This window comes from Bos grunniens, chromosome 5 (genome assembly GCF_055505025.1).
Source record: "Bos grunniens cultivar Pamir isolate PY7600 chromosome 5, Bosgru_T2T1.0, whole genome shotgun sequence".
Lineage (NCBI taxonomy): Eukaryota > Metazoa > Chordata > Mammalia > Artiodactyla > Bovidae > Bos > Bos grunniens.
Genome location: NC_141169.1, coordinates 102730422 through 102758155, shown reverse-complemented (window position 1 = coordinate 102758155; position 27734 = coordinate 102730422). Strand labels below are relative to the sequence as shown.

The window sequence follows — 27734 nt, the reverse complement described above, 5'->3', positions numbered from 1 at the left end:
GTTAGAGAGCCATCTGAGGGGTTTGGATTTAAACACTCCTAGTTGCCCAGGAACTTTATTAATTGGAGCTGTAAGTTAACTCTTTGACAGAGAGAGCGAGATGGTGGAGGGGGACAGCCCCCAGTAAAGTCAGAGGTGAGAGCACAAAGCAATAAAGTAGGCAGACTCTGGTTTTGGGGGGAAGATCCTAGAGAATATCCGGGGGGACTCCCGAGGCTCCATCCCGCCTTTGCGTATGCCGAGCCTCCTTCCTCATGACCTTTGTCACGAGTGGAATGTCTCTCGCCGGTTCCCGGCATCCTAAGGCCCACTTGACTTCACATTCCAGGATGTCTGGCTCTAGGTGAGTGATCACACCATTGTGATTATCTGTGTCGTGAAGATCTTTTTTGTATAGTTTTTCTGTGTATTCTTGCCAGCTCTTCTTAATATATTCAGCTTCTGTTAGGTCCATACCATTTCTGTCCTTTATCAAGGCCATCTTTGCATGAAATGTTCCCTTGGTATCTCTAATTTTCTTGAAGAGATCTCTAGTCTTTCCCATTCTGTTGTTTTCCTCTATTTCTTTGCACTGATCACTGAGGAAGGGTTTCTTATCTCTCTTTGCTATTCTTTGGAACTCTGCATTCAAATGGGTATATCTTTCCTTTTCTCCTTTGCTTTTCACTTCTCTTCTTTTCACAGTTATTTGTAAGGCCTCCTCAGACAGTCATTTTGCTTTTTTGCATTTCTTTTTCTTGGGGATGGTCTTGATCCCTGTCTTCTGTACAATGTCACGAACCTCCCTCCACCCATAGTTCATCAGGCACTCTATCAGATCTAGTCCCTTAAATCTATTTCTCACTTTCACTGTATAATGGTAAGGGATTTTATTTAGATCATACCTGAATGGTCTAGTAGTTTTCCGTACTTTCTTCAATTTAAGCCTGAATTTGGCAATAAGGAATTCATGATCTGAGCCACAGTCAGCTCCTGGTCTTGTTTTTGTTGACTGTATAGAGCTTCTCCATCTTTGGCTGCAAAGAATATAATCAATCTGATTTCACTATTGACCATCTGGTGATGTCCATGTGTAGGGTCTTCCCTTGTGTTATTGGAAGAGGATGTTTGCTATGACTAGTGTGCTCTTTTGGCAAAACTCTATTAGCCTTTGCCGTGCTTCATTCTGTACTCCAAAGCCAAATTTGCCTGTTACTCCAGGTGTTTCTTGACTTCCTACTTTTGCATTCCAGTCCCCTATAATGAAAAGAACATCTTTTGGGGGTGTTAGTTCTAGAAGGTCTTGTAGGTCTTCATAGAACTGTTCGACTTCAGCTTCTTCAGCATTATTGGTCTGGGCATAGACTTGGATTAATGTGATATTGAATGGTTTGCCTTGGAAACGAACAGAGATCATTGTGTCGATTTTGAGATTGCATCCAAGTACTGCATTTTGGACTCTTGTTGACTATGATGGCTACTCCGTTTCTTCTAAGGGATTCTTGCCCACAGTAGTGGGCATATGGTCACCTGAGTTAAATTCACCCATTCCTGTCCATTTTAGTTTGCTGATTCCTAAAATGTCGATATTCACTCTTGCCATCTGTGTGATCACTTCCAATTTGCCTTGATTCATGTACCTAACATTCCAAGTTCCTATGCAACATTGCTCTTTACAGCATGGGACCTTGCTTCCATCACCAGTCACATTCACAACTGGGTGTTGTTATTGCTTTGGTTTCTCTTCTCTTCATTCTTTCTGGAGTTATTTCTCCAGTGATCTCCAATAGCATATTTGGCACCTACCGACCTGGGGAGTTCATCTTTCAGTGTCCTGTCTTTTTGCCTTTTCATACTGATTATGAGGTTCTCAAGGCAAGAATATTTGTTTTTCAGACAGTCACTAAGTATCAGATCAGACTCAGTGCAGAGCACTGGGGTAGAGAGAAAACACCACATGTAAGAGGAACAGACTTATCAGAAAAAATATGAGTTAATATGTGCCAAAGGAAGTTTTACTGGAGATACTTTAATTTCCTACTACCTATCAGTGTGACTGACATTCCTACAGTTTCTTGCATTAGCCATTTGAGGTACTACACTAAATTGGACCCATAACTCTTCATCTGTAACAGTGAAGAACATCTCAGCTTAGTCAGTGGACACAAACCTGGAAGGAACAGGAAGAGAGAATCAATTGTTCCAATTTAAAGGTTTAATTTAATTTCATTTAATTGAAAGGCTTGATTTAACTGGTGATGGTTTAAAGTGATGTTCAAGACTAGGCCATGAAATAAAAGCTCTGCGCAGGCTAGGAAAACACATGCCAACAATCAGAAAGGGAACTGTGCTGATGACTACTAAAACAAACTTTAGCAACTTCGTAATTATGCCTCAAGAGAGGCCTCCTCTGAGAATATACTTGATCTGAAAACAGATGCAAGAGTTGGTCCTTCCCACAGGGCCTGTGACTTCCATTGTTTTCATTTTTTTACTCATTTTTTTTTTCTTTACTTTCTGACAAAACTTACAGTCATTGAGAAGTTTCTGTCCTGTGAGTCTGCACCTGTCTGGAAGATTCCTCACCTCTCAGTTCAGTTCAGTTCAGTCGCTCAGTCCTCACCTCTAGAGAGAGGCAATTGAGAGGCCCGGGGAGAGATGTGAGTGGGAATTCCCACTGTTCCTTCAGGTTTCAACATGCCTTAAGTTTCACATTGCTGCCTCGAGGTGGATGCTGAATGAAGTCAGAATGTCAGAGAATACAAGTTCAAGGCTAAAAACTTAGAAGCACCAAGCCAAAGCCATGAACTCATACAATAAATCCAGTCAAACAATGGTCAATCCAATAAAGCAAAAAAAAAAAAAGAAAGAAAAACAAGCAAGCACTTTTTAGACTAAATGGTTCAGCTTTACTGATTGACAAGTTAACTTCAATGAAAAAAAATATTCCAGGTACTATTTCTGCTGAACCATTCTGAAAGCAGCAATGATTATAAAATAATTCTTTTTCTCTTTGAATAAGAACAAAAACTATTACTTGAGATAACCCACTTTCTCCCAACCCCTCAAAATATAAAATTGAGGAAAACCCTATTGGTTGAGATTGTTAATCTGTTAAGCCCAAAACTAGTAAAAACTCTAGGCAAAAAAAACTAGGCAAAAGCAGGCCCAAGGGAAACCTTCTAGGCATTATTACTGGACATGAAATAAATTCCACAGCATAACAATATACAATTGTTATTGTATTGTTATTGTTGTTACACTAGGTAAGTGGTTATCTCAGTGATTAAACAGGAACTCCCGGTTGGCATTATACATGCTCAATGGCCAAATGGCTAAAATATAACTTTTGAAAAAGCTAACTTTTATGAAAGAAGTAAGTATCTTTGGAAAAATATCCATTTCCGTTATGAGAGGAGCTGTTGCTGCTGCTGCTGCTAAGTCGCTTCAGTCGTGTCCGACTCTGTGCGACCCCATAGACGGCAGCCCACCAGGCTCCCCCGTCCCTGGGATTCTCCAGGCAAGAACACTGGAGTGGGTTGCCATTTCCTTCTCCAATGCATGAAAGTGAAAAGTGAAAGTGAAGCCACTCAGTCGTGTCCGACTCCTAGCGACCCCATGGACTGCAGCCTACCAGGCTCCTCCATCCATGGGATTTTCCAGGCAAGAGTACTGGAGTGGGTTGCCATTGCCTTCTCTGGAGAGGAGCTGTTAGGACATAGCAAAATAACTGGCATCTTGAAAATAAATGAGGAAAACTGAAAGGAGAGAAAAAAAGTTCACCCACTTGACAACTTGCCCTGAGTCTATGAAACAACTTGTGTAAAAAGGAACAATAGATCATTCTATTATGGGAATTTCAGAACATCACTCCCACATCCAGTGACATTAAACCACATTCTTAAATTTTAGAATGTGAAAAACAAATTCTGGAAAAAACCAATTCTGCTATGAAGGAATCTTTGCTTCAGAAGGTAGTGGCCTTCATTATTACAATGAAAGAAAAATAGAAAAACAGAGAATTGTTGTGAAGCCAATTCTTTAGGGTCAAACTTGACTTCTAAGTATGTCAAGTTAAGTAATGGAATTACCAAGGAATTCACACCCTTAGCTTCTTGGTAAAATTCTGTCGTGTGATCCAGTCAAGCATTCTTATTGTTGTTCAGTCATCCAGTCGTGTCTGACTCTGAGACTCCATGCACTACAGCATGCCAGGCCTCTCATAAAAATTAAAATATATATTAAATATATATATAATTATATATATATATAAATTAGATAACAAGTAAAGACCCACTGTTTAGCACAGGGATCTCTATTCAATACTCTGTAATGGCCTATATGGGAAAAGAATCTAAAAAAGAATGGATATATGTACATGCATGGCAGATTCACTTTAATGGACATATATATATAATTAATTATATATATATAATTGAATATATATATATAATTAACATATACATTTAATTTTTGTCGGGATATAATTTACAATGCTCTGTTGGTTTCAGATGTCCATTAAAGTGAATCTGCCATGCATGTACATATAGCCACTCTTTTTTAGATTCTTTTCCCATATAGGCCATTACAGAGTATTGAATAGAGATCCCTGTGCTAAACAGTGGGTCTTTACTTGTTATCTAATTTATAACAAAATATATTAAATAAGATGTTTTTAATAGAAAACACATAAGCCAGATTTTTATATCAATCCGTTGACAAAAATGTGACCAGAGCCTCATAGCAACCTAACCCTTGTGTTATCACTAGGAGAGCAGTTCAGTGGTCTCCAGTTCCACGTTCCCAGTGATATCATATGATATAAGGACGCTGAATAATGAGAATGAGCTGTGTACACACGTACAGATGTTCTATCACCAAATACAGAGTGAGAAGAAAGTTTAATGTGAATTTCTGCATTATAATTTAACATTACTAAACAAATACATCAAGTTTCCCAGGTGGCACTCAATGCAGGAGACATAAGACACAAGGGTTCAATCCCTGGGTCAGCAAGATCCCTTGGAGGAGGGTATGGCAACCCACTCCAGTATTCTTGTCTGGAGAATCCCAGGGACAGAGGAACCTAGCAGGTTACAGGTCACTCCATAGGGTCACACAGAGCTGGACATGACTGAAGTGACTTAGCATGCATGCAGACAAATAAGTCACAGCATTTCATAATAAGCACCCTGAACTCCTAAAGTAATTGAGAAATGATTTGACAGCCAGCTAGAGCCACACGAGGGCACCATTACTCCAGGAAAGAAATTATACAGAAGCGAAATTTATTTACCTTGTTTGCGGTTTATTCTCTCATCACTTTATTTTGTTCAATTACACAGCATTCATAGTTCTTAACACATCATTTGGTACAAGGCAGTCATTCAATTATTTCATTGGACTCAAAATTATATGAAATTTAGCTAGGGAACTTTCTGGCAGTACCCCCTGGAGGAGGAAATGGCAACCTACTCCAGTATTCTTGCCAGGAAAATCCCATGAACAGGCTCCTCTGTCCATGGGTTTGCAACAAGTCGGGCACAACTGAAGCAACTGAACACATTCTTGGTGGTCCTGTGGTTAGGACTCTGTACTTTCACTGTTGAAGGTCAGAGTTTGATCCCTGGTGTGGAAACTAAGATCCCACAAGCTGTGTGACATGGTCAAAAAAAAGAAGAAATTTAGGTAAAAGTGTGGATTCAGTATAGTCACAGATAAATGAGTAAGTGAGTGAAAGTTGCTCAGTCTTGTCCGACTCTTTGCAACCCCATGGACTATAGCCTGCCAGGGTCCTCTGTCCACTGAATTCTCCTGGCCAGAATACAAGAGTGGGTAGCCATTCCCTTCTCCAGGGGATCTGATGAGAATCAGTGAAATGATGATAATGACACAGACACATGCAGAAATACTGTTTAGTTAAATGCTGGGTATCCCATGATGCAGTCAAATTGACACATTAGATTAATCATCACATTCTGTCTATCCTCAGATTTAAACAATACTAGTATTTAGATTCCCCTTGCTTATGACAGTAATAACATCCTGGCAAGTTTCTCTGCTTCTTTTTGTCTCCCTTCAGATTATTCTGAGAGTGAATTTTTTTTGAAACTTGAGTCAGATTGTGTCAGTCTTTTGCTCAAAATCCTATAATCGTTCTCCATTTCAGTCTGACAGAAAAAGTCTTTACAATGACCTTCAGTCTCCACCTGTTCCAAACACCTTATTTCTCCCTCCTCCCTTCTTCCCTTCCCCCACTATACTCCTCCTCTGTGACCTGCTTTGGTTATCATCCACATTCTGCTTGAAAGTAAAAGTGTTATTCACTCAGTTGCGTCCAACTCTCTGCGACCCCATGGACTGTAGCCCGCAAGGCTTCTCTGTCCATGGGATTCTCTAGGCAAGAATACTGGAGCGGGTTGCCATTTCCTCCTCCAGCGGATCGTCTCAACCCAGAGATGGAACTCACGTCTCCCGCATCTCCAGTGTTGGCAGACAGATTCTTTACCTCTAAGCTACCATTTTTCCTTCAATTAAGGAAAAAAAAAAATTCACTGGTGCAGCAGTTTCTGAGTATCAGTTATTTCCAATGACTCTATTATTTGGAGTAGGCTACCATACCACTGCAGCCACAGCTGCCACCATGGCCAACTCCAAGTTGAGCTCCAGCAATCAAGAAGTTGGAGGCACTTGCTCTTGTGCACTTTCAGTTGAGAAGACCCACCAGAGGGGGAAGCCCAGTCCCTTCCCAGTCCACCTGCCTTCTCCCTTTAAAGATTTATATGAAGGATTGGTTTATTACTGAAAAATAAGAAATGACCTGAGGATCTAGCAGCTAAAACTCCGAGCCCCCAATGCAGCGGGCCTGGATCCCTAGTAAGGAAACCAGATCCCACACACTGCAATGAAGATCGAAGAACCTACATGCTGCAACTAAGACCTGGTGCAGTCAAGTAAATAAATAAACATTTTTAAACAAAAAAAGAAGAAATGAACTGTACAAAGGAATTTCTTGGCCAGAAAAATAAATAAAAAACTGAAAAACTACATCTCCTGCATTTTGGGTAGATTCTTTACCACTGAGCCACCAGGGAAGCCAAAAATGTCTGGACATTACAGCATATCCTCAATGGGAAGCAAGCCAAATTACCACCAGTTTATAGCCACTAGGCTATCAGTTATTTGGTTAATTGAAACCTGATGTTATCCAACCTGTATTAAAGATTTTTTAAAAAACCAATTCTTGATATTATTTTGTTTATTCTTTCAAGAAAAAGAATATTGGGGTTTCCCCAGTGGCTCAGTGGTAAAGAATCTGCCTGTTAATGCAGGAGACTTGGTTTCAACCCCTGCTCTGGGAAGATCCCACATACTTCATAGCAATTAAGCCCACGTGCCACAACTACTGAGCCTGTGCTCTAGGACCTGCAATTACTGAAGCCCAATCACCCTGGAAACTGTGCTCCACACCAAGAGAAGCCACCACATGAGAAGCCGGTGCACTACAGCTAGAGAATACTCCCGCTCACTGCAGCAAGACAAAAGTCCACGCAGCAGCGAAGACCCAGCACGGCCAAAAATAAATAAATGTCAAAGCTTAAAAAAACTGCCTATGATGAACACCTATGATGTCTTACGTGTTCCCTGCCCGTGGAATACAGTAATGAACAAACTAGTTAATTCTCTGTCCTCGTAGAGCTTATAGTCTAATGGAGATGGTGAAGTTGTTCTTCACCACCTGAAGTTGGTGGGAAAGCTTCCTGAGTTGTTCTGGGAAAGCTTGACACATTCCCTACAATTTGGTGATAATTTATACAGACAATTTGTACTTTCTGAAAGCAAGAGGCTGATGGAGCTGTATATACCAGCCAGAGAAAGTGCTGCCTGATGTAGTGTGCCTGGAAAGAAAAAGAGGGAAAAGAAGACCCCTGGTTTCCTTGACTTCACATGAAGGAACTTGAGTGTAAACAAGAACAAAGGAGCTACCTGGCTGCTCAGACAGCTTCCAAGGGAGGGAATTTCTTACCCTGAACTATGGGTGTAAAATTATAAATGGGGAATTTATTTCTCTGAGGCAGTACTAGGTGGTAGAGACAAAAACTGAAACATGCCTCCAAGAAAATGAGCCCAAACTGCACATTACACCACTAGCAGGCAGAGGAACCAAAATAAGCCTCAGCCAATGCTCCCTCGCCAGGAATCAAGGGACAAAAGCATAGCATGACTTCTCTCCTCTCTCTGCCCTGAAACAGAGAGCCCAAATGCAGAAGCTGAAAGGAGGGGGATATTTTGAAGAGGGAAGTTATTCAAAGAGCAGAACAGAGACTTCCCTGGTGATCCAGTGGCTAAGGTTCTGCCCTCCCAATGCAGGGGGCCCAGGTTGGATCCCTGTGCAGGGAACTAGATCTCACATGCTGCAACTAGATCCTGAATGCTATGAAAATCAAAGATCTTGAGGGCCACAACTAAGACCTGTTACAACCAAATGTGTGTGTGTGTGTGTGTGTGTGTGTTAGTTGCTCATTCATGTCTGATTCTTTGTGATCTCATGGAATTTAACCCACCAGGCTCCTCTGTTCATGGATTTCTCTGGGCAAGAAAACTGGAATGGGTTGCTATTTCCTTCTCCAGGGGATCTTCTTGATCCAGGGAGCAAACCTGGTCTCCCACCATGTGGGTAGATTCTTTACCATCTGAGCCACCAGGGAAGCTATATGTATATAAATATATATATTTTAAAAACAAAGGGCAGAATACATTCTCCTTTCTTGGCTGCAGACTCCTCAGGCCATGGCCCATGCCTGTGGCTCAGCAGGTTAGAAGATCCATTGGAGAAAGAGGAAAATAAACGTAAGATATATAAAATCAGCTTTAAGATGGGTTAGACAAGTTTCACAATTTGCCTAGTGAAAGTGACCTGAAAACCAAAGGATCTGCCAAGATATTAAAATATCTGCTACTCAGCAGAAAAGAGAATTTTGACACAGCACGGTAGAGGGCATTGTTTGGAAATAATGAAGTTATGTCATAGTCCACACACGCTGAGTTGACTGCTCTGTCATCTGGTTGGCAAGTTAATACTGACTCAAGTTATTCTATGTAAATGCACAATACCTCTCTCCATTTACAAAAAGATAGTCTGAACAAGGTCCTAGCAAACACCTCAAAATTCTGATGGGTTAAACAAGTTTTTGTGTTGATTGGTGAGTGCATATGTGCTAAGTCGCTTCAGTCCTGTCCAACTCTGTGTGACTCTTGACTGTTGCCTGCCAGGCTCCTCTGTCCATGGGATTTTCCAGGTGTGGATTTGAGGACGTATTTATTTCTATGAGAAAATATATATTCTAAATAACTTAAAGATTACTTTATTATTTTTTAAAGCTAATGTTTTGGAGGCATAAACAGTTATAAATGGGTAACTCCTTATATCTGTGCTAACTTGTGATGGTCATTTTCACTCTCCTTAAAAACTCTGAACTATTAATGTTAAATAGTAGTTATTATAAAAGTTCTTTATTTTAAAATGATAAAATTAACAAGGAAATTGATAGTAGGTATACTAAAATTGAAACATGTATAAATAACATTAATACAATCATTCATAAAAAGTTAAATAACATACTTACACACATTTATAAAATTTGAAAACTATGAATGCAATAAAAATTAATTATATCATAATTCTAATCTTTGTAGAATACCTCTGTTAGACAAAATGCTCTTTAAAAATAAAATAGTTTTGACACTTAATTTCCATTTAGATCTTTTAAGATGAATTCTATTTGGGAATTATTCACATCTTACAAAGATAAATTAACAGCAGAATATCAATTTTGTCACCTCAAAATTTCATAAGGGAGAAAAGTTCCAAAATCTCATTCAACAAAATTCATGAAAAATCATATTTGATATAGGAAGACGGTTTCACAGTTATTCAAGAATGTGAATAAGAAAGGATTAAAGAAAAGTGAAGTAGCCTAAAATATCTTATTCTCTACTCTCCCATAAGGAAGAGGAAGTGTTTGTCTCAGAAGAAAAAATTGCAATATGACTGTCACAAGAGTCATGTTTCACCTGCTCTATTGAGTAATTAATGTTCCTATATTGTCATGTCCTTGTGTTACATTTTAACAATAAGGCTTTGATATTAAATTACAGTGAAAATAATTGACTTGAGACAAAATTTCAGGTTTGTTTATTTATTTATTGCTGCAGATATTTGGATTTTATTTTTTAAATATTAATGATAAAGGGTTGTAAGTTCAACATTATAAAGTCAGGTATACATTATAATGAAATGAACTACATGAATTAGCAATATGCACAGTTCAGTTCAGTTCAGTTCAGTTGCTCAGTCATGTCCAACTTTTTGCAACCCCATGGACTGCAGCACACCAGACTTCCCTGTCCATCACAAACTCACAGAGTTTACTCAAACTCATGTCCATTGAGTCGGTGATGCCATCCAACCATGTCATCCTCTGTCATCCCCTTCTCTCCCGCCCTCAATCTTTCCCAGCATCAGGGTCTTTTCAAATGAGTCATTTCTTCACATCAAGTGGCCAGAGTATCGGTGTTTCAGCTTCAACATCAGTCCTTCCAATAAATATTCAAGACTGATTTGCAATATGCACAATATGATTTATTCTTTGATCCTGATCTTCAGAATTCATATTATGTTTATCAATTTATACCTTACAGTTTTTCTATTTGAATACCGTTTAAAACAGGCTTCCCTGATGGTTCAGCTGGTAAAGAATCTGCAATGCCGGAGACCTGGGTTCAATCCCTGGGTTGGGAAGATCCCCTGGAGAAGGGAATGGCTACCTGCTCCAGTATTCTGGCCTGGAGAATTCCACGGACTGTATAGTCCATGGAGTCACAAAGAATCGGACACAACTGAGTGACTTTCCCTTTCACTTTTCACAGTTAAAAGCAAAGCTATAATAAAAAGCACTATGTTTGGTGTTTTAAAATATTTATTTATTTATTTATTTGACTGTGTGAGGTCTTAGCTGCAACCCATGGGCTTAGTTGCCCCACAGCATGTGGAATCTTACTTCCACCACCAGGGATCAAACCTGTGTCTCCTGCACTGGAAAGCAGATTCTCAACCATGGGACCATCGGGGAAGTTCCCAGCACCAGGTTTTATAATCGGGATGAGCTTTCTCAATAGGCAGGGGGAAGGAATGTAACTGATTCATCTTTTACTTTCTTATATGTGCATAAGAAAATCACTTTATATTGACACATTTCAATATTAAAATCAGCATTATAAACTATGCATTATAATCCCTAATTTTCATAGTAGATAGTCAAGATTTAAATATTTACAAGAATTGCATTGATATAGATTTATGGTACTCCAGTTCAGTTCAGTTCAGTCACTCAGTCGTATCTGACTCTTTGCAACCCCATGGACTGCAGCATGCCAGGTTTTCCTGTCCAGAACCAACTCCCGGAGCTTACTCAAATTCATGTCCATCGAGTTGGTGATGCCATCCAACCATCTTGTCTTCATAATCAGTCCTGAATATTCATTGGAAGGACTAATGCTGAAGCTGAAACTCCAATAATTTGGCCACCTGATGTGAAGAACTGACTCACTGGAAAAGACCCTGATGCTGGGAAAGATTGAAGGCAGGAGGAGAAGGGGATGACAGAAGATGAGATGGTACTCCAAATAAACATCAAATTTGGGTTACAGGCCAAGAGAGCTTATGTCATACTGCTTATGTCAGCTTCAGGAAAATGTGGTAGATTTCCAAAATCTAGCCCCTGCTCATCACAACTAGAGAAAGCCCATCCTCAGCAGCAAAGACCCGGTGCAGCCAAAAATAAATAAATAATTTTTTTTTAATCTCTCAAAGTATGTAAAAAAAAATCAACAGTGATTGGCTTTAGAAGTATGGACTTCTAAACATAGAATAGATAGAAGTCTTTCACTTGTCATATTTTTCTCATATTATTGAACACAAAAATACTATTTTTATAACTTGGAGAAAAGTGGTAAAACAAAGGGGATAAAATCATTTTCATATTTTAGTTGATGCAAACAGGACTATTAAACATTAATATACAGCTAATTGTATATTCATTAAATTATTAACATAATTGTTCATTCATATTGATTTCTACTGATTGATAATAATAAATAATGGGCTGTAGTTAGTGTGATTCACTATTTAATAATTCATATAATTCATCCACTAGACAGTTTCTCTGTGGTTCAAAGCCATTTGCTGATAGCATACATTAAAAATGTGTATGTTTATAAAATAAATATGTAAAAGTTGTAATCTTTCTGTAATCTATATAACTGTTAAATGGAAAATCTGGAGGGAATTGACAATACATTCAAACAATAAAAAGTCCCTTTGAGAATAGGGATATTTTCTAACACATGGGAAGTCTGTGAGTCATTGGGTGTGGGGATTACCAGGTTTTATACATATATATATATATATAACAAATGTGAATTTAAATCAACTGAGACCAGTTAATCTTATTCTTAAGTAACAGAACATGACTATATCCAACTAATCTTCCAGAAACACACTGTATTCCAATATCTAATTGAAATTATTTCTTCCAACATTCAAAGTCATTTTTCCCATTGAGAGAAATAGGTTATAATATTAATATAAAACAAAACTCACAAGTAATTTAGAACAGTAGAATTAAACTTCCTACTGAGCCTCCTCTAGAACCTCAGAACCTATGTTATGATGTAAGAAATTGAGATGAGTTTCAAAGTGCATAGTCATACTACACAAGGCTGTTCATCTGAGTTGAACCTGTAAAATAGCCTAGTGGCCATCACTTGATAAAAGGCATTAGAATTCCAAAGTAATAGACTGTTTAAGAGCTTCAAATGAAAGAGGAAGAAAAAGCATAAGAGGTGAAGAAAATTCACATGGCTAAGGTATAAATACATATACTACATGCCCAGCTCTGTGTCAAATGTGTCTCCTTTTCAGTTCAGTCCTGTCTGACTCTTTGCAACCCATAGAATGTAGCCTGCCAGGCTCCTCCATCCATGGGATTTTCCAGGCAAGAATACTGGAGTGGGTTGCCATTTCCTTCTCCAGGGGATCTTCCCAAACCAGGAATTGAACCCAGGTCTCCCTCACTGAAGGCAGACTCTTTACCATCTGAGCCACCAGGGAAGCCCTCTTTTCAGTTAACAAATGTGTAATAGTAAAGAAGCAGAGACATTACTTTGCCAACAAAGGTCTGTCTAGTCAAGGCCATGGTTTTTCCAGTGGTCATGTATGGATGTGAGTGTTGGACTGTGAAAAAAGCTGAGCGCCAAAGAATTTATGCTTTTCAACTGTGGTGTTGGAGAAGACTCTTGAGAGTCCGTTGGACTGCAAGGAGATCCAGCCAGTCCATTCTAAAGGAGATCAGCCTTGAGTGTTCTTTGGAAGGAATGATGCTAAAGCTGAAACTCCAGTACTTTGGCCACCTCATGCAAAGAGTTGACTCATTGGAAAAGACTCTGAGGGATTGGGAGGGATTGGGGGCAGGAGGAAAAGGGGATGACAGAGGATAAGATGGATGGATGGCATCACCGACTCGATGGACATGAGTTTGAGTGAACTCCGGGAGTTGGTGATGGACAGGGAGGCCTGGCGTGCTGTGATTCGTGGGGTCACAAAGAGTCAGACACGACTGAGCAACTAAATTGAACTGAACTGAAAGATCAAAGATGTTTGGAAGTGCATAGGTGAGCCCCACAGATGTCAAGGAAAAATTTAAGGATAAGTGAGATCTGGAAGAAAGCACAGCAATTTATCCACCAAAATATTAATAAAACAATAATTTTTAAGCCCATCATATCTCCACGAGTTCTGTCTGTTTTGTTGATGCTTAAAATGTCTTCATTTCCCCATTTCGTTGTTTCCTGGAGTGAGGAGACTGACTGTTGCCCAGTAAACTCCCTTGCCCTCCTTATGCAACAAAGGAAATCTTGACATAAACATACAGCCACAGAACAAGTTAATTTTCTTATGTCTTAAGGTTGAGCTTCCTAAAACATAGATCAAGTATTCCTCCTTCATTTTCTTTGGCTCTTATCAACAAAGCACTCTTGGACCCAGAAACTAAGGACAGAGACAGGGAAGAGGAGAGGAGGAGGAAGAAAGAGACAGTGAGGAGGAGAGGAAAGGAAGAAAGAGAAAAGAGAAAGAATGAATTCATCCACATCACCAGCATCACAAACAGGTAAGATTTGCAACTATTCCTTTTCCTTCAATCTTCCCTAGTGGCTCAGTGGTAAAGAATCTGCCTGCCAATGCAGGAGTCACAGGAGACATGGGTTCAATCTCAGGGTTGGGAAGACTGGAGGCGGAAATGGCAACCCACTCCAGTATTCTTGCCTGGAAAATCCCATGGAGAGAGGAGCCTGGTGGGCTATGGTCCATGGGGTCACAAAGAGTAGGAGACAATTGAGCACGCATGCACTTTTCTTTCATAGATTTTTTCATGGAAGAGGTGATAAACATTCTGGGGACAGAACAATAAATTTAGGGATGAGTGAGGTCTGGAAGAAAGTGGAGAGATTTTGTCCATCAAAATAAAACAATATTTTTAAAGCCCTTCATATCTCTCCAAGGTCAGTTTGTTTTGTTGATACTTAAAATGTCATCATTTCTCCATTTTGTTGTCTCCTGGAGTGAGGAGACTGACTTGTTGCCCAGTAAATGCCAGTAGAGTAAGAGAGGAGAGACAGAGACAGAGAGTGAAAGAGGGGATGGTTAGAAGGTTAGATGTTCTTCTGGAAAGATTGCAGGAGATTGAGTTCAGGGAGAGCTACCAGACTACTACCTTTTCCATGGTTCGTTGTGTCCCATTGGGCAAGTCTCTGCTGCTGCTGCTGAGTCACGTTAGTCAGTTGTGTCCGACTCTGTGCGACCCCATAGACAGCAGCCCACCAGGCTCCCCCGTCCCCAGGATTCTCCAGGCAAGAACACTGGAGTGGGTGCAAGTATCTGCAAGTCTCTGGAATTCACTCTCTGTGTGTGTAAATATGTGGAGGGGGGAGGAGGGGAACTACAAGGTCATCAAAGTTTTATCAGATTGATTTACAAAGCACCTGGAAAAGGAGACCCTGAAAGGAGGAGAGCAGTAGAGAGACAAGAAAAACTGGAAAGAGTGAGGAGGAGAAAGGGAGAGGGAAAGAGGGAAAATCTGGGAGAGTTGGAAAGGAAAAAAATTGCACATATGTCTGAGTCCTTGATTCAGACTCTTAAAAATAGCCATGCGCTCCTTCAGTGCTTCTCTAAGTGTGGTTCCCAGGCCAACAGCATTCTCAGCTCCTGGAAACTTGCGGATTCCTTACCAGCTCTACTGAATTTTTAATTCTGGAGGTAGGACCCCATGATCTGTGTTTTAGCCAGCCCTTCCAATGATCTTCATGCTTTCTGAAGTGTAAAAATTATTCAGTATAGGTAATACAAGTGGAAGGAAGTAAACAGGGTCAAACATGAATTTCTTTTATCTCTTTCATAGCTTTTTAGGGAAGATTGACCACATGTATGTCTTTCTTTCTACAGAGAGAAGATGCTTCTCTTCCCAGCTGTTCTCATGGGCCATTGCTGGCACCTCCATCCTGCTCCTGAGTGCCTGTTTTATCACCAGATGTGTTGGTGAGTTCTGAAGGTCACACTCAAGCTGCCTGGTGAACATTAGGAGTGAATTTTTCCTTGTTGACTGTGGGTTCTTTTCTCCCACAAAGGGTATTTCCATTTCCCTGGTGACTCAGATGGTAAAGAATCTGCCTGCGATGCAGATGTGGGTACTATCCCTGGGTGAGGAAGATCCCCTGGAGAGGGAACTGGCAACCCACTCCAGTATTCTTGCCTGGGAAATCCCATGGACAGAGGAGCCTGGCAGGTTACAGACCATGGGGTTGCAAAGAGTCGGACACAACTGAGTGACTAATGCTTTCCCCCGTATTTATCGCCAGGTTACTCCTCAAGCCAGAAACCCCAACCAGCATAAAACTGGTACTAAGTTTCAGTGACCTGTGAAACATTCTTCATGGTACACAATTTTTATTTCCTTAGTGGCCCTGAGTTCACCCTCTCTGTAGTCTTGTCATTAGTGTAAACCTCTCTGAGATCCTAGCCAGAGGCACAGGAAGTCACTTCTTGGAAAGAAGGGTTAGAAGGTTCGACTTGGCAAAAGAGAGAGTCTTAGGCATTTTGTATTGTTTTTGTGGGGCCTTCCCTGGTGGCTCAGTGGTAAAGAATCTGCTGGCAATTCAGGAGACGTGGGTTGGATCCCTGCATCGGGAAAACCCTCTGGAGAATGGCTATCCACTCCAGTATTCTTGCCTGAAGAATCCCATGGACACAAGAGCCTGGCAGGCCACAGTCCATGGGGTTGCAAAAAGCTGGACATGACTTAGCAACTAAACAACAGCAACAAAAGAGAGTCCAAACATATTTATTATATATATATTTAATTCACTGTTGATTTTATTTTTCCAGATTATGCACACACTACTAGGAATACACCCTGGTAAAATACCCAAGCTGCTGAATTGAATTTGGCAATTTATATGATCAGTGGCCATTCCAATAATTCATTCATTTAACATTACTGAAACCAATCTTCTGCATTATCATCATCATGTTATTAACAAAGTTTATTCAATAAATAGATAATTCATTTTCATCTTAGGCTAGGACTTATTGCTTAGGACTTACCAAGCATATTGTACTATTAGTAAGACAGCTATATTGAGATACATAATTCCTACAGGTAAATTCATATGAGTGTCTTTCTTTGGTAAGAAACTGGCTGAGAAGAATATTTTGTTTGTGGAATCAAGGAAAACATTAGCATTTCAAAAATATTTGTCTTTTAAAATGCATTCTACTGTGTAGGTGAGGGAAAAAGTTTTCTTCTACTCTACTGTCTCAGCTAGGGCTTTGTTACAAGAAAAAAAAAATACAAATGTGAGTTTTACATGACATCACATCTGGTTTTTTGGGTCTTTGAACCTGAAATAAAGTACATTTGTGTTCATAAATCAGGAAAAGCATGAAATGTGAATTCTCTCTTCTTTGACTAACCAAACCTCAGTTCCTATCCATGCTGAAGTAAAAGTAGATAGTAAGGAAATATTATAACTACTGGTACTTTTATAACTATAAAAAAATGTTAATGTATTTGTAAAAAATTTTAATTGGAGGATAATTGCTTTATAATGTTATATTGGTTTCTGCCATATAATAATGTGAATCAGCCATAAATATACATATGTCCCCTCCCTGTTGATCCTCCCTCCCACCCCATCCCACCCCTCTAGATTATCACGGAGCACTGAGTTGAACTCCCTGCATCATACAGCAAATTCCCACTAGCAAACTATTTTATGTATGGTAATGTATCTTTTCTCGATTCGTCCCACCCTCTCTCCTGGACTGTGCCCTCAAGCCTGTTCTCTGTGTCTGCGTCTCTATTCCTGCCCTGCAAATAGGTTCATCAGTGTCAGATAAAATGCACTTGTATTAAGGGTAATGAATATTAACTGTGCCTCTTTCCCTTACAGTGACATATAGCATCTTTCAACTATGTGATGAGAAAAAGTTCCAGCCACCTGGGGATTCCATGGAACTCTCCTGCTATAATGATGGATCAGGTATGTGTGCTGTGCTTAGTCGCTCAGTCAAGTCTGACTCTTTGTGACCCTATGTAGTCCACCAGGCTCTTCTGTCCATGGGGATTCTCCAGAATACTGGTGTGGGTTTCCATGCCCTCCTCCAGGGGATCTTCCCAATGCAGAGATCAAAGCCAGATCTCCCACACTGTAGGTGGATTATTTACCATCTGAGCCACCAGGGAAGCCCAATGGGTCAGGTATAATAGACCTCAAACTTGAACATCTAAATTTACATAGCAACATTTTCTGGCTTTAGATTGATTTGGAGATAAGTAAAATAGTCAAGTTGGGTCCCGTTTTTCAAAAGCAAAATGCAAAATCTTGCCTGTACTGTCAGAGAATAATGAGAAGTTGGTAAGAGGACAAGAATAAAACTTTGGAAGTGCAATTTGTGTTCAAGCAGGAAACTTTGGGGACGTTATAGCAAACCTTTAGAATAAATGTGAGGCGTCTGGCTGAAGAGTCAATCTAGAAGTTGAAGGTGTTATTCCCAGAAGTGTACTTTTTATTTTCATCCATCACCTGCTTCCAAAATGAAGTGAAGGAGGAAAAAAATGTAGGAAGGAAATTTGAAAATATCTCAGAAATATGCTCCCTATACTCTTCCATATTGTCCTGGTCCAAGTCTTAGCAAAATGCTACTTGACAATAGAAAGTGACTTCCTTCTCTGAGCTATAATTTCCTCACCGTTAAATCAAGAGGAATTGGACTATTTATTTTTAATAAACTTCATAGACTGAAATTCTATAGTTCTAAGAACTGTAGGACAACTAGTTTGGAGATTCTGTTGAGGGTACATTGTTTGGAAAACGTGAGACTCTATCTTAGTGGTCACTCAGATAAAATACATAATTTTTCTCTGAACTTGGAAGTCTATGAACATATAATAGGGTCCCATGTCAATAGCATAACTAAGGAAGATTGTATATATTAGGGGTTCCCAATCTCTTTGGGGATAAGTAAAGTAATTGAGTTGAGTCCTGTTTTTCAAAAGTAAAATGCAAAATCTTGCCTGTCAGAGAATAATGAGAATTTGGTAAGAGGACAAGAATAAAACTTTAGAAGTGCAATTAGCATTCAAATAGGAAACTCTGGGGATGTTACAGCAAACCCTTAGAATAAATGTGTACCAGTCCAAAGACCAATACCACCTATCAGATCAACAGTGGCATTAGATTAGAAATAAAGTGTACAATATAAATGTAATGCTCTTGAATCATCCTGAAACCAGCTCCCCCACTTAGTCCATGAAAAAATGGTCTTCCGCAAAACCTGTCCCTGGTGCCAAAAGGTTGGAGACTGCTTTTATACGGTTGTGTTATTATTTATTGGCACTGACATCTAGAAAGTAAGGATTAAGTCTTGATAGACAAGAACATTGCTGTTTGTGTTTGTTGACTGAGGAATTCCCTAAAGTCTTGGATGGTAAGATGTGGAGCATGAACAAGGGGTTCCAAGGCTTCTGACTCAAAGTGAAAAACTTATCAGCTCAGAGGAAGGTTTCTATTATCTTACCTGGTTCATGTGGGACTCTCACAGAAACCTCTCCTTCCAGGTTCAGTCAAGAATTGCTGTCCACTGAAGTGGTTCCATTTTCAATCCAGCTGCTACTTATTTTCTCCTGACACCATGTCCTGGAGAGCAAGTCTAAAAAACTGCTCGAGCATGGGTGCTCACCTGGTGGTTATCAACACGCAGGAGGAGCAGGTAGTTGAGTACAGCATCCTCCAGTGTAGTGAAACATCCTTCACAGGACCCATCTCTCTTTACCCCATACATGCTTGTGTATAGTATTTGACCTGCAATTTCTATGTGTCACATGAATTTACTGAAATACATGCTGTTCTTACCTTTTCTGTAAGCCATTACCAACTTTATTTTCTTTACTAGAAGAAACTACGATAAAAAGAAATTTTCATGTTTAATTCCTTTATTAGTAAGGCAGGAAAAAAAGAGGATTGGGACTTCATGTTATTTATTATTTAGTAATCTGTAATTATTATTACCTAAAAGATGATGCTATGAAAGTGCTGCGTTCAATATGCCAGCAAATTTGGAAAACTCAGCAGTGGCCACAGAACTGGAAAAGGTCAGTTTTCATTTCAGTCCCCAAAAAAGGCAGTGCCAAAGAATGCTCAAACTGCTGCACAATTGCACTCATCTCACACGCATGGCTCAGTTGGTAAAGAATCCACCTGCAATGAAGGAGACCCCAGTTCAATTCCTCGGTTAGGAAGATCCGCTGGAGAAGGGATAGGCTACCCTCTCCAGCATACTTGGGCTTCCCTTGTGGCCCAGCTGGTAAAGAATCCACCTGCAATGCGGGAAACCTGGGTTCCATCCCCAAGTTGGAAAGATCCCCTGGAGAAGGAAAAGGCTACACACTCCAGTATTCTGGCCTGGAGAATTCCATGGACTGTATTGTCCATGGGGGTCACAAAGAGTCAGACACAATTGAGCTACTTTCACTTTCATTTTCATTTTCAAAAGATGATGCTGTGAAAGTGCTGCACTCAATATGCCAGCAAATTTGGAAAGCTCAGCAGTGGCCCCAGCTATGGAAAAGGTCAGTTTTCATTCCAATCCCAAAGAAAGGCAACACCAAAGAATGCTTAAACTACTGCACAATTGCACTCATCTCACACACTAGTAAAGTAATGCTCAAAATTTTCCAAGCCAGGCTTCAGCAATATGTAAACTGTGAACTTCCAGATGTTCAAGCTGGATTTAGAAAAGACAGAGGAACCAGAGATCAAATTGCCAACACCCACTGGATCATTGAAAAAGCAAGAGAGTTCCAGGAAAACATCTATTTCTGCTTTCTTGACTATGCCAAAGCCTTTGACTGTATGGATCACAATAAACGGTGGAAAATTCTGTAATAGATTGGAATTCCAGACCACCTGACCTGCCTCTTGAGAAACTTATATGCAGGTCAAGAAGCAACAGTTAGAACTGGAAATGGAACAACAGGCTGATTCCAAATAAGGAAAGGAGTGCGTCAAGGCTGTATATTGTTACCCTGCTTATTTAACTTATATGCAGAGTACATCATGAGAAACGCTGTGCTGGATGAAGCACAGGTTGGAGTGAAAATTGCCAGGAGAAATATCAATAACTTCATATATGCAGATGACACCACCCTTATGGCAGAAAGGGAAGAAGAACTAGAGTCTCTTGATGAAAATGAAAGAGGAGAGTGAAAAAGTTGGCTTAAAGCTCAACATTCAGAAAACTAAGACCATGGCATCTGGTCCCATCACTTCATGGCAAATAAATGGGGAAACAGTGGAAACAATGGCAGACTTTATTTTGGGGGGGCTCCAAAATCACTGCAATGGTGACTGCAGCCATGAATTTAAAGATGCTTACTACTTGGAAAGAAAGTTATGACCAACTTAGACAGCACATTAAAAAGCAGAGACGTTACTTTGCCAACAAAGGTCCATCCAGTCAAAGCTATGGTTTTTTTAATAGTCATGTATGGATGCGAGAGTTGGACTATAAAGAAAGCTGAGTGCCAAAGAATTAATGCTTTCAAACTGTGGTGTTGGAGAAGACTCTTGAGAGTCCCTTGGACTGCAAGGAGATCTAACCAGCCCATCATAAAGGAGATCAGTCCTGGCTGTTCATTGGTAGGACTGATGTTGAAGCTGAAACTCCATTATTTTGGCCACCTAATGCAAAGAGCTGACTCATTTGAAAAGACCCTGATGCTGGGAAAGATTGAGGGCAGGAGGAGAAGGGGATGACAGAGGGTGAGCTGGTTGGATGGCATCACTGACTCAATGGACATGAGTTTGAGTAAACTCCGGGAGTTGGTGATGGACAGGGAGGCCTGGCGTGCTGCAGTCCACAGGGTCACAAAAAGTCAGACATGACTGAGCAACTGAACTGAACTGAATTATTACTTTATTTATTCATTTTTAGTTTATATTTTATATATTTTACTTTAGTTTTATTCTTATTTTATTTTATTTATTTATTATTTTTATTGAAGCATAATTGCTTCACAATGTTCTGTTAGTTTCTGCTGTACAACCAGGTGAATCAGCTGTATGTATACATGTATCCCGTCCTTCTTGAACCTCCCTCCCACCCCATGCTCCACCCCTCTAGGTCATCACAGAGCACTGAGCTGAGCTCCCTGTGCTATATAGCAGCTTCCCACTAGCTATTTATTTTACACATGATAGGGTACATATGGGTACCTCATTTTAGAATGACCAGTGTTTTTAGAAACATGTGAAAGAAGGTAAGCAGAAATTGTCCATTATATTTAAGCTATGATTTATAATGTTTTGTGCTACCCGTAACTGTAGATAAACTTTGCATGAGTTATTGTGAACCTCCTTCTCTGTCAAAAGTTCCTTTTCACTGGCGTAATTTTATGGTATCTATGCTTTGCCAAAATAAATCCTCTATAATCTTATCATTTCAGGCCCATTTTTCTATTACCTCCAGTCCAAATCCTAGTTCTCTCTTAAAAACAATTACCTTCGATGTTTATTTGAAATTGGAATAACTGATCTCCTCATTTGCTGTGTGTGTATCTCCCATAGGAATTCCTTTACTACACAAAACCTAGAAAGAAAGAGTTTTATATTGGACTGACGGACCAGGTGACTGAGGGTCAGTGGCAATGGGTAGATGGTACACCTTTCACAAAGTCTCTGAGGTAATTTCCTTCTTGTAGTAGAACTATTTGTTGTTGTTTAGTTGCTCAGTTGTGTCCAACTCTTTTGAGACCCCATGGGCTGTAGCCTGCCAGGCTCCTCTGTTCATGGGATTTTCCAAGCAAGAATACTGGAGCAAGTTGCCATTTCCTTCTTCAGGAGATCTTCCTGACCCAGGGATCGAACCTGTGTCTCCTTCATTGGCAGGTGGAGCCACCTGGGAAGCCCAGTAGAACTATAATGTTAGCCCAAATTGTAAAGTTAGACCACTGTTGAGGAGAGTCCTCAGAACCTCCTTCTGGTCCAAGAGGTATATTCATGTCCATTCTTGGTGATATTAAATGCAAACATAAAAAGAGCTGATATATAAGACAGAAAAGAGAAGCATAAGGATCTGCTGCCTCCATCTCCTAGAATTACCTCAGAAATAAAGGGGAAATAATAGATGAAATGAGAAGAGGCTTAAAACAGAACACTAGTTCATGGGAAATGCAAGGGAGACAAAGAGTGGAATTTGAAGTCTTGTGCCACCAAACTGTAGTCAATGAGACAAAAACAATGATTTAAGAAAGACAACAGATTCTTTTCTTAGAGCTTTGAATTTAAAAAAATTAATTATTTTTAGTTATACTGGGTCTTTGTTGCTTTGTGGGGGCTTTCTCTAGTTGCGGGGACTACTCTTCATTCCAGTGCATGGACTTCTCATCGTGGTGGCTTCTCTTGTTGAGGAGCACAGGCTCCAGAGTGCATGGACTTGGGTAGCTGCGGCCCACAGGCTGAGAAGTTGCGGCTCTTGAGCTCTAGAGGGCTTGGGCTCAGTAGTTGTGGTACACAGGCTTAGCTGCTCCGTGGCATGTAGGATCTTCCCAGATCATGGACTGGACCTGTGTCCCCTCCATTGGTAGGTGAATTCTTATCCACCGTGCCACAAGGGAAGTCTGAGACAACAGATTCCTATGGACTAAAAGTAGGATGTTCTGACCCTTTAAAACATTGTTCTGTGGACCCAGTGAAGTATGCACCTCAGTGAATACAAAACTCTATAGGATAAGGGGAGATAAACACGATGTGAGCTATGTGTGTGAAGGAAACAAATCCATCAGGATATCCCTCTTTCCCCTAACATCTCTGTTTTGGGTCTAAAGCCATGAGCAACCACAGCAGAATAGAAAGTCAGAAACATCCAGTTTAACTTCACTATTCACAAACTCTATGACTTAGAGAAATGGTTTAGCTCTTCTGAGATTCTTTTGCTTCATCATCAAAGTGGGGATTATAACACCTGTCTCGTAAAATTGTTGCAAAATCAAACACGAATGTATTTTGCCTAGTTTATAGGGCTTCCCAGGTGGCGCTAATGGTAAAGAACCAACTTGCCCAATGCAGGAGAGGTAAGAGACATAGCTTCAGTCCCTGGGTTGGGAAGATACCCTGCAGCAGGAAATGGCAACCCACTCCAGTATTCTTGCCTGGAGAATGCCATGGACAGAGAAGCCTGGTGGGCTACATACAGTCCATAAGGTCACAAAGAGTCAGACATGAATAAAGCGACTTAGCATGCATGCATAGGTCACCTTGCCTCATGTAAATCTCCCCTTTTGCTCTCTTTCAGCTTCTGGGATGCAGGGGAGCCCAACAACCTGGTTATTGTGGAGGACTGTGCCACCATAAGGGACTCCTCAAATCCAAGGCAAAACTGGAATGATGTGCCCTGTTTCTTCAATATGTTTCGGGTTTGTGAAATGCCAGAAAGAAAGATTTGAGAAAAGAAAAATCTTCAAGACACGAGGCACAACCCTAAAATGTATAAATGGGAAAGAACAAGTGATAATCATAACCGCACAACTCCAACGTGAGAAAAGCATGCACTGCACTTTTTTAGGACTTCATAAATGTTTGTTGCTTTCATATAAATAAAAAGAAGTCATTTTGAAGGTTATAATTCATGGTTATTGACTAAAGTGCATTTTTGTCTACATCAGTCTTGGGATTTCTCAGAATTTACCGCTTATCTAGCAATGCTGCGAGAAGGGCTATTCCTTTCTCCTTTTGGTACAAATGCTTCATTTATGAGTATTTATGTGAAAATACAGGGACACAGACAAGCACCAAATCCAGCAAAGAAGAGAATTTTGGAAATTTTTGTCTTAAACAGTTCAAATTCAGGCTCTGTGTCATGTCTTCTTTCTAGTTCCTGAAAAATCTGTCTTCTTGATTTCATTCTGTTTCTTACCCCTTACCCAAGCATATTGCTTCATTGTGTTCTCCTCTATAATGAGTAGGAAACTTTTCAAGTCACAAACTTATTCCTGATTAAAAGACTGGTGTGGACTTTCCAGCCAAAGGCATTTACTTCACCTACTTATTAATAGAAAGGCCATGCTAACCTTCAGCTCCAAAGAGACTATCATCCAGGGACTTCCTTGCTGATCCAGTGGCTGGGACTTCACCTTCCAATGCAGAGGATGCACGTTCAATCCCTGATCAGGGAGCGGGAATCCCACATGCCTCATGGCCAACCAACCAAGACATGAAAAGCAGGAGCAGTATAAATTATTCTAATTGAACAGTCAATTTCACACTTTCCTGTCTCAAGCCTGTCCATTTATTGCATAATAATCTATCAGTGGTCCTCCCTGGTAGCTCAGCTGATAAAGAATCTACCAGCAAGAGACCCCGGTTCCATTCCTGGGTTGGAAAGTTCCCTGGAGAAGGGATAGGCTACCCACTCCAGTATTCTTGGGTATACTTGAGATAGAGATATATATATATATATATTCCCTGGTAGCTCAGATGGTAAAGAATCCACCTGCAAATGCAGGAGATGTGGGTTCAATCCCTGGGTTGGGAAGATCCCCTGGAGGAGGGCATAGCAACCCACTCCAATATTCTTGCCTGGAGAATCCCCATGGACAGAGGGGTCTGGTGGGCCACAGTCCATGGGGTCATAAAGAGTCATACACGATTGAACAATTAAGCACAGCACAGTTTAATACTGATACGGTTATTCAAGAATATGTAAATAACACAGCAGCTTTTATAAGCATGTTTCTTGCACACAGCAGCATAATAGACCCTCAAAATCATACATTGGAATTAATGTATAATCATTGAATGGGGAAATTCAACTGAATAAATGAATATAATATATTAGCTTTCTTTACAAATGTTTATTTCTCATAGGCGTGACAATCTGTGTTTTTGAAATCAATATGCCTTTAAAACAAAAGTCATTCAACCTGAAAATAATTCAATAAATATATCTTCAACTTTCTAATTTCTTTTTTCATATCACAAACATCAAATGAGGAAACATTTTAAAATATGTGGAAATGTTTTTGTTCATTGCTTTTATACTTTAGATGGCTATAATAATTTTAAATTTTATTTTGATATTGAAAGACACATAAAAATATTAATGCATATATTTCACTATTTACAATTTAAGTTATGCAACTAACTCTGCCTTTAAACTTTGGCAAAAAAAAGAATTGTTTAGATTTTATTATAGTAAAGATCATTAGAACCTAAATTATTTATCAGAAAAATTCTTCTTTGAGAAGCAGATCATCCAATTGAAACTGTTTTTAAAGATCATATATTATAAATGGGGTTATATAAATACTTAGGTACCAGAAAACCAAAAAAGTAGCAAAAAATAAAGAGTAATCAGTCATTCATATTCCCAAGACCATGTTCTCCAATTAAACCACTGTTACAATTTAAATACCATTACCACTTGGGCCCCGAATTTTTTAAAAGAGAAAAATCACTTTACTACATCTTTTTAAAATGTTACCTATTTATTATTAAAATTTTTTCAGAGCAACAATTGTATAAAGATGAAAGTTTAAAAAAGAATTGAATTCCAAGTTGAAATAGGTTAAGATCGATAGGAATCATGCAGCAGATGATGTATGAAATTTCAATTTAAATTTCTTTTAAAGTATGAAATTTAGTTTTACTTAAATTTACCAAATAAAAAAATTGAAGTGAAATTAAAGAATTCTTGAAATTCAAGAATTTTATAGGCCTTATGCTGCTGCTGCTTAGTCGCTTCAGTTGTGTCCGACTCCATGCGACCCTGGACTGAAGCCTGCCAGGCTCCTCTGTGCATGGGATTCTCTAGGTAAGAGTACTGGAGTGGATTGCCATGCCCTCCTCCAGGTTAGAGGCCTTATAGATAACCACAAAAATTTTTTTCCTAAAGGGTCCCTAACAGAAAAATAAGGAATCATGTAAAATGTTCTTCTTGCTCTTTTCTTTTTTTAACTGGAGGACAATTGCTTTACAATGTTGTGTTAGTTTCTGCTGTACAATAACATGAATCAGCTATATGTATATCTTCCTTCTTGAGCCTCCCTCCCACTCCCACAGCCATCCCACGCCTCTAGGTTGTCACAAGAGTACCCAGCTGAGCTCCCTGTGCTACCCAGCAGCTTCCTACTAGATATCCACTTTACACATGGTAGTATAGATATGTCAATGCAAATCTCTCAATTCATCCCACCTTCTCCTTCCCCCTGCTGTGTCTACAAGTTCCTTCTCTATGTCTGCATCTCTATTCCTGCCCTGCACATAGCTTCATCAGTACCATCCTTCTAGATTCCATATATATGTATTAAGATACAATATTTGTGTTTCTCTTTCTGACTTACTTCTCTCCTCTTGCTCTTTTGTTTCTTCCTCCTCTCAACCTACTGTCCTCCTTTTCCTTTCTCAAAAATATAGCCCCTAAATCATTCATTGGGTGAGACAGACTTAGGGAGCTTTTACATGTACGCATGTGGATGTATGCAGGGAGACAAAATCATATATGGATAAAAGTATAAGAAATCAGTAATCATAGTTACGCTGAAGGGGTATTTAGAGATTCAGAGTGGAAGAGAGAGTCACCTTATATTTTTAATAATGTTTTTTACTGTTTCCCTTTTTAACACATATACATTACTTTTTCAAAGATAAAAAATGTTTAGTTTTTTTTTTAAGACTTTGTTGATGTGGACCTTTTTTTTTTTAAGTCTTATTGAATTTGTTACAACATTGCTTCTGTTTCAGGGTTTGGTTTTTTGGCCATGAGTCATGGGAGATCTTATCTCCCCAACCAGGGATCGAACCGGCACCTCCTGCATTGGAAGGTGAAGTCTTAACCAATGGACTGCAGGGAAGTCTCCAAAAAGTGCTTAGGTTTTTAAAATGTTTCAGACTTCTAGGACATTCTATTACAATGTTCTTAAGAAATTAGTATTTATTTTTATGAAATTACTATTAGCTGTTTTAAAGAAATTGTGAAGACTCTGTATAAATGGTGCCATAAGAGTTGAGAATTGGGGGTACTCTTTCTGCCCCCTTCTAGGGGTACTCTTTCTGCCCCCTTCTGATGCCTATGTCAGAAGCTTTCT

The 27734-nt window shown here is 39.6% G+C and overlaps 1 protein-coding gene across 6 annotated transcripts; it reads left to right on the top strand.

Moving 5' to 3' along the window:
* Nucleotides 1-27516, top strand: CLEC4E (C-type lectin domain family 4 member E). 6 transcript variants are annotated; one of them, XM_086402092.1, is made up of 7 exons: nt 1-135; nt 14069-14207; nt 15539-15631; nt 17545-17634; nt 19212-19363; nt 22219-22334; nt 23945-24274. In XM_086402092.1, the coding sequence occupies exons 2-7, from the start codon at nt 14174-14176 to the stop codon at nt 24093-24095; spliced, it is 636 nt and encodes a 211-aa protein (XP_086258218.1). In that variant the 5' UTR covers nt 1-135; nt 14069-14173; the 3' UTR covers nt 24096-24274. The 6 variants fall into 6 exon arrangements, with proteins under 6 accessions (XP_086258218.1, XP_086258217.1, XP_086258220.1 ...); XM_086402091.1 differs by lacking the exon at nt 1-135 and adding an exon at nt 151-343; XM_086402094.1 differs by lacking the exon at nt 1-135 and adding an exon at nt 10778-10882.
* The last annotated feature ends 218 nt before the right edge of the window (nt 27517-27734 follow it).

Bases quoted from the DNA above. Each gene is read 5' to 3' on its own strand.
- CLEC4E (XM_086402092.1), top strand. From the start codon at position 14,174: ATGAATTCATCCACATCACCAGCATCACAAACAG. The intron at 17,635-19,211 runs GTATGTGTGCTG...CTCTCCTTCCAG, and splicing joins CTGCTATAATGATGGATCAG to GTTCAGTCAAGAATTGCTGT. The intron at 19,364-22,218 runs GTAGTTGAGTAC...TATCTCCCATAG, and splicing joins TCAACACGCAGGAGGAGCAG to GAATTCCTTTACTACACAAA.